Source organism: Amblyomma americanum, chromosome 9, assembly GCF_052857255.1.
Source record: "Amblyomma americanum isolate KBUSLIRL-KWMA chromosome 9, ASM5285725v1, whole genome shotgun sequence".
Lineage (NCBI taxonomy): Eukaryota > Metazoa > Arthropoda > Arachnida > Ixodida > Ixodidae > Amblyomma > Amblyomma americanum.
The window spans coordinates 55,562,739-55,569,598 of record NC_135505.1 but is presented as its reverse complement, the minus strand read 5'-3'; the positions used below and the strand labels follow the sequence as shown (position 1 = coordinate 55,569,598).

General features: G+C 46.3%; 1 protein-coding gene across 1 annotated transcript; it reads right to left on the bottom strand.

Moving 5' to 3' along the window:
- Window positions 1–430: 430 nt before the first annotated feature.
- LOC144105005 (uncharacterized) lies at window positions 431–4,121 on the bottom strand. Its single transcript, XM_077638227.1, has 2 exons — window positions 3,857–4,121; window positions 431–656 (listed from the first exon to the last, which is right to left on the bottom strand). The coding sequence occupies exons 1-2, from the start codon at window positions 4,068–4,070 to the stop codon at window positions 481–483; spliced, it is 390 nt and encodes a 129-aa protein (XP_077494353.1). The 5' UTR covers window positions 4,071–4,121; the 3' UTR covers window positions 431–480.
- Between the last annotated feature and the right edge of the window lie 2,739 nt (window positions 4,122–6,860).

Here is a 6,860-nt window from a genome sequence, read left to right as displayed (position 1 = left end):
GTCGACAAGGTTACCCTTGGCAAGAAGCTATGCAGATTCAAAAGCGTTGTGTAGATAATATAGCTTGTTTCCTTATTAAACTGACTTATTTATATTCTATGCACCTTATTATACCTCATGGGCATCAAATCTTCCTAATGAACTGCATGAAAGTAAATAGCAGACTATCGCAGCCTGATGTCTTCTCAAGGAAAGAGCTGTAAGAAAAGAACTGTGAGAAGGCTGTCGAAAACAAGAAGAACGCGTATATGATTATCTCTAGAACTACATCTTTGTCCCTATATTAAAGGGAGAGGCGTGCTCCTAATGTATCTTCGCCACTCAACTACTGTTTTCGTGCGTTCTTATACTGCTTGCCTGTCCCCATAGCGCTGGAAAAGAGCGCACGACTCCTGGACGACTACTGCTGAGACCACCAAAGCAGCTGAAATACCTGCTCCCTGCCTCTGAGGCAGGCGTTTATCCGTTTATTTCTCTCCCCTAAACGCAGAACGGGTCTCCGCAGGGGCCATTGCAGCATGTCTGTCCACTCCTCTTGCAGTTCAGGGTCTGACAGGTCTCGTTGCTGCGGACGTATCCTTCGCACCCATCTATAGGCGGAGAGAACTGCGGACACGTGGCTGCCTGACGAGCGGCTCTTCTGGCCCGGTGTGCGGCTGTGTAGTGGAGAAAAAACACAGAAACAATTCAGCGAATGACATTAGGGAACTTGTGAAAAGAGAAGGCATGCATAGCAGGGTCGGGGGAAAATTAGGTGGGTGGATCAGACTATGAAGTTTGCGGCGATAGGTGGTTGAAATGGGCACAGCATCGGATTAATTAGAGAGGCATGGGTGAGGCCTGTTTCCCGCACTGGGTGCTGTCATGTTGTTCATGATAGCACAGAGGAGGTGGAAAGCAAGATGCGTGTCTCAGCAATGTTTAGCGATCTCAGCCCCAGTATTGACCATTGGGGCACATCACGAAGGACAGAACTACCCATGACGTTTTAGTTGAAGTGCATGTTATGTGCTTTCCCTGCAGATCTATCTGTTATGAATTGCGCAACAAATTGATGAAATCGTGGCAGAAAAGGCTGAGAAAATAGACAGTAAGAAAAATCTTCTCCAGCGTCAATGTTTTTTTTTCCACTGAACAACTTTTTGCAGATATATATCTTGTGTCCGCCTAATCAGTGACTAGACAGCGCTCAGTCATTACGGCGACGAAGAGAGTTGCGTTAGAAGATAAAACTCTTTTGTATCCCATTGTTTTCTCTTTGCAAATTTCCGACATTATACTTGCAGCGTTCCGCTCAGATGTTGCCTACTGTTTTAGGCTAGTCGCTTCAGTGGATCTTGTCCAAAAAGATGACCAGCGTAGGAATATTGAAACTCCTGCAATGAATTGAACACCAGTAAGAAGTATTCAGCCGTAGAAGATAATGAACTCTGTTTTATCCAATTATACTTAGGTGGTTGTAGAAAGCACTTAATATAGTAGAAATATTAGCCTTATGGTTATCTCTGGCGTGGCTGCATGTCTCAAAGAAATAATTTTCAAAGCCCAAAAGGAAGTAAAAAGCACTAAGATAAGCTGAATAAAATGGCCTTCATCGCTGGAAGGTAAATGCTTTTCTTGTAGAAGTTAAAGAGTTGAAGAACGCTTCACATGCGGGAATAATCGACAGCAGCAACATGTCGTGTTCGTTCTCCGGATGAGCAAAAAAAAAAAAACAGGAGTCCAGCCTACGTGTTATCTCCCAAAGCCACTTATTACTTGAGGCACTCAGGGCCACTACTATCGCTACGGGAGCAGATTTCTGGTGTCGAATATCTTGCCCTTAGTCACTTGCCGAAGTGATTCAATCTGATATCTGCCGGAAGGTATTAATTACCAGCCTAGAGATTAGCTGGAGCACGTATATAGAGAAGCTGCTTGCAGTTGAAGATAAAGAAAGGGCTCTCTGCTCTCAAGAACGCCCGGAAAGAAGCGTTTGTTAACGGGTCAGAATAATGATTCGAGAAGCAATGTGACTTGTGATTAAGCATGAAGCTCCTAATAGCGGTGGCTAAGAACCCGTGAAGTTTCGTTAATTCTGATAGAATTTCGCTCGGTTCGCCGCGCCTTGTCTGAGGGCAATTCGTCAACGATGGTCACTGAATAAACCAAATAAAGCCATGCATTATTGAGTAGCGCTGCAATAGAATCAAATAATTTCGCTTTCTGGCACCTGACCATTGTTGACTAACCGATCTATGCAAAGGCGTTCGCTCAGAGGATCCATCGCTGCTAACCTATAGCACAGCGCATACCATGGAGACAAAAGAACTCAAATGCAGGAGTAACCTAATCACATTACATGTGATAGTACGATAGCATGCTGTTAATACGCACACCAATGATTATTTGTTTGTTTTAAATCTTTCACCATTTCTTGACACTTGCTGAATACTTGCGAGATGGCGCTTCCAAGCATTTTTTTTTCTTGTGAGTACAGCGGTTAAGGGATCCAATATGAATTTGCACGAGCATGTAGCTGCGTCTTCTTTTTGGATTGACTTCAGCACGGATTGATGATTGTTTATGGTCTAAGCCAACGCCAGTGAAGCTGATATGTTTGCGCCAGCGTCGTTCTTAATGCTGGTAGCGGCGATCTCTGCTTAATAATAATAATTGGTTTTTGGTGGAAAGGAAATGGCGCAGTATCTGTCTCATATATCGTTGGACACCTGAACCGCGCCGTAAGGGAAGGGATAAAGGAGGGAGTGAAAGAAGAGAGGAACAAATAGGTCCGTAGTGGAGGGCTCCGGAATAATTTCGACCACCTGGGGATCTTTAACGTGCACTGACATCGCACAGCACACGGGCGCCTTAGCGTTTTTCCTCCATAAAAACGCAGCCGCCGCGGTCGGGTTCGAACCCGGGAACTCCGGATCAGTAGTCGAGCGCCCTAACCACTGAGCCACCGCGGCGGGGTCTCTGCTTTCTACGATATCAAACTCCGACTGAGTATGACACGAGACGCGTAATGGTTGCTTTTCACCCCAACGAGCACCTCATGCTATCGCGTATTATTCGCGGGCACCGCAGTCAGAACGTGAATGACGATGTTTATACTATAGGAAAATGAACATCAACCTAAAAACGAGTGGAACATATTATGAGAGGGTGCGGTTTACTACACTAGATCTTCTTTATGCCTTTCATAATTAGCTGACCTGCCTGCGAGGTAAGTTTGGACCTTGAAGATGTGGCTGGTATTGTTATCATTCTGCCGACAGCGGCCAAAATTAAGCATATTTGAAGAAGGGTTGCAGAAGAAGTATGGACTGTCCTGAGAATTTGGTTTGGGCGGACTAGACTTTGTCCTGAGACTTTGGTCCGGACTAGTCTTTTGACTCAGAAAAATTTTTGGCTAGGAAGAGGGAGCGACTGAGTGCCTACGAACTCAATGGGACCGATGATTGGGGAGCGTAGAATTCTAGACGTTCTTTAAATAAACAACGTTCCTGTGTGCAAGCAAGAGCTTAAATTACAGCAAGCAATTCACTGTGTCACATTTAGCGAAGTGGCTTTTCACACAACACAAAATCACTTATCAAGGTATTAATGTTCTGTGACTAAAAGCATGCGGCTGACTTTTTCTTCTAGCGAAAGCGTGATACACAGAGCGTTACAAAACCTGAGAAAAAACCGTCATAAATAATTTCGCCAAAGCATGAAGATAACGACTGTCCCTAAACTATTTGAGAAACTTCGGCATAGAACTGGCTGTGTACTGCAGAGGAGAAGAACCCTTTGCGGACTCAAAAATTACCGATCCCGTAGCAACTCATTCATCTGGCAATAAATTAAGGAATGGAATACAACTTACGATTAAGACAGGCGCAGCCTCCGCAGGCCACCGGACAGCAGATCTGGCCATTCTCCCGACAGCCTTCTGCGAGGCAGTGTTCTTTGACTTCACACGTGCCTTCCTCGTCAAGCACTAAAGAACATTCAGGCGAGTAATCAGTTGGACATCGCGGGCCTCTTGCACTGAGAGCCAGCGGAAGAACTAGGAGCAGGAAAAGTTTGGACGCCGTCATGCTGCGGATGCGAACGGTAGGCTTCTGCGCCGCAAACAAAGCGTTAAAAGTGTTAGCTTAGTGCGTCACACAACCAGTTGCAAGCCCTACACTAAGACTGCGCTGAGCTGGGCTTATTTTTTGCTCCTGGTAGACACTTACTCTCAATATCTTATTTTTTTTCGCGTACTTTCCTCGTGTTTTTGCGTATCCGTGCTGCTGGCGCATTCAGTTTCACTCTAGAGATGAAACTGATGATGTGGCTCGCCTGCTGTCTGTGCTTTGGGTCTTTTTATTTGGGCGCCTTTAACGCGTGCCGGTTTTTTGCTGGCCTTGCTCTTGCCAAAGCAGTCCGAGATAAAGCTGGAAACCCTGATTAGTTCGTCATTCTAGGAAATGTGCTCAGGGGAAAAACGCAGCAGCATCTCGCGGCTACTGCCTCTTTGACAGCATCAGCATTTTTTTTTCGCTTCAGCCAGATCACTGCTCCACTTATCGCTGGTGCTGCACGTGGAAGATTGAGGGCTCGAAAGCAGGACCTTGCGCGTAGCTTTTTTAAACTGTTCGTTCGCTTCGCTTTATAAAGCATCATCACTAATAAATCCGGTCACGAATCGATGAATATCTCTACACAAGTCAAAATATCTGCCCTAGACTAGAAGTGAAGCAGTTGTCTCATTTTTCATTAATGTAGATACGGTCGCTTCCACTCAGAAGTTAATCAGTGCGCAATCCAAGCCATCCAATGAAATATACTTAGTTTACCAAGAATTAATTAATAGAAACTGGCAGGTGAAAAATATCTTCCTCCATGTGCTCACAATGTAGCGTAATATCTTTATATTTAATGAAGATTCAAACCAGCAAAACAAGCACAGTCTGCAACTAAGAACGCGCCCGCCAGAAGTGCCTGTGACAAGAAAAGAACTCGCGTGTCAGCTAAAACACGACTCTCAAGGTCATACTTAGAAGCAATGGTGCTCCTGTGCTGCTCTTTGCGAGAACGTTTCACATGCGCCGTTGTCACTGCTAGACTTGCCAGGAGCTTTCTGCAAGTGTATATTTACGATTTAATTATTTGTTTTTGAGAACCCTGTAGCCTTAACTTGCGTAATATGACATGCACATTGCTTCTGATAACTCATGTTGACCTGCACAAAATATAAGAAAATGGATTGAAAAAAATTGGAGCGGAGACTCTCACTTAAGCTCTGCCTTAAGGATATGATGCGATTGTGTAGTGGGTTGGGCTTTCGATTCTGAGCAGTTCGGCACATTTGAACGCATTTTTCATTTTTCTAACGAAACCTACACTAGGCTAGTCAGCGGCGCATTTCGAGTGAGCGTCGCTAGTCACTACTGCGCATGCGCCACTAGCTGCACAGAGCCACAGGTGCTCTTGCGCTGCGCCGCCCTTTTCCTCAAAATTCAATTTTCAATATCCTCTTTGTTCCTTTCTTTTTCCCTTCCTCCTTTGTTCCTTCTCTCAAGGCGCATTTTCACGTAAAGAAAGGCGCACAACTGGCTCCCTGGGTCAGTGGACACCTCATTCTAGCTTTCATTGTACGTGGAGTTGGTGTCCATCTGCAAAAACCTGCTTTGATTGCGTTCCTCACACTTCATAGGCAGCGCGCCTATCCTGCCACCCTGGCAGGTGGAAGGTAATGGTTGATCGTGAGAGACTGGTCACACAGTGAATGCTGCGGCCTATTGCTGTAGTGCTGCGTGTCTGCCACAACGTTGCCAGTGATAATGCATGCAGGCCACATCTCTCTCTCTCACCACCTCCACGTAAATGAAATAAAAATTGATTTTTGAGGAAAGGAAACGCCGAAGAAATTTTCTCACATATGTCGCTGGACGCCGGAACCACGCCGTAAGGGAAGGCGGGAAGGTGGGAGCGAAAGGCGGAAGAGAGAAAGAGGTGCCGCAGTGGAGGGCTTTGGAATAATTTCGACCCCCTGGGGATATTTAACGTTCACAGACATCGCACAGCACACGGGCGCCTTCTGCGTTTCGCCCCGAAACGTGGCTCCCGCGGTCGGGTTCGAACCCGGGTACTCAAAGCGGGATTGAGGCGTCCGCTGACCCGCGGAGCCAGCTATGCCCCTTTCCTTTCGTCAAAATCAACGGCGTCTAGAACGTTGTCAAAGCCAACGCCAAGGAACACAATGACGCAATGAACGTGAGGCAAGTGGACTCTCGCCCTCTCTCTGAAGAAATCTTCTAGGCTCCAGGGTGAAACGGGCTCATTGGCGGTGTGTGACGACGGCCGTGCTCAAGTTTTTATGTGAAACAGGCCTGGGCACCCGTCTGGCACCGCCTGTGCACTGCCTACATGGTTTACAGAGCGTGCCGCTGGGAATATCACGTATGTCTACTCACCGCGATGCGAGTGCCAGCCAGTGTGTGTGTTCGTGGACAGCACCCTATAACACTCATTCTATTATGCCATCGTTAACCTTCATTCGCTTTTTCCCTTTCCTCCGCTTCTCTTTCCCCAGCGTGGTGTAGCAAGAGGAGGAGGAGGGACTTCTTTGAAACCGGAGAGTGGAGCAGCAGGCCAGGGTCATACCACCGGCCGACCTCTCCTCCTTTCCTTTCATTTAAATTCCTTTCTCTCTCTCTCTCTCGCACACTGAACGCCGACTGCTTTCGCTTTGTATAACCTGGATTAGCGAGATAATCCACATTCATATTTTTTCAAATATTTAAAATAATTAACTGTTTAATTGCGCAGTCTAAACATTCTTGATAGCATCATCAAGCACTGGCTTTTCAATATCACCGTGTTGACACCCTTGAGACCCC

Excerpts from the sequence above, each read along its gene's own strand:
- LOC144105005 (XM_077638227.1), bottom strand. The coding sequence starts at position 4,070 with ATGACGGCGTCCAAACTTTTCCTGCTCCTAGTTCTTCCGCTGGCTCTC. Across the intron at positions 657-3,856 it reads AGGCTGCGCCTGTCTTAATC|CCGCACACCGGGCCAGAAGA; the intron begins GTAAGTTGTATT and ends TCCACTACACAG.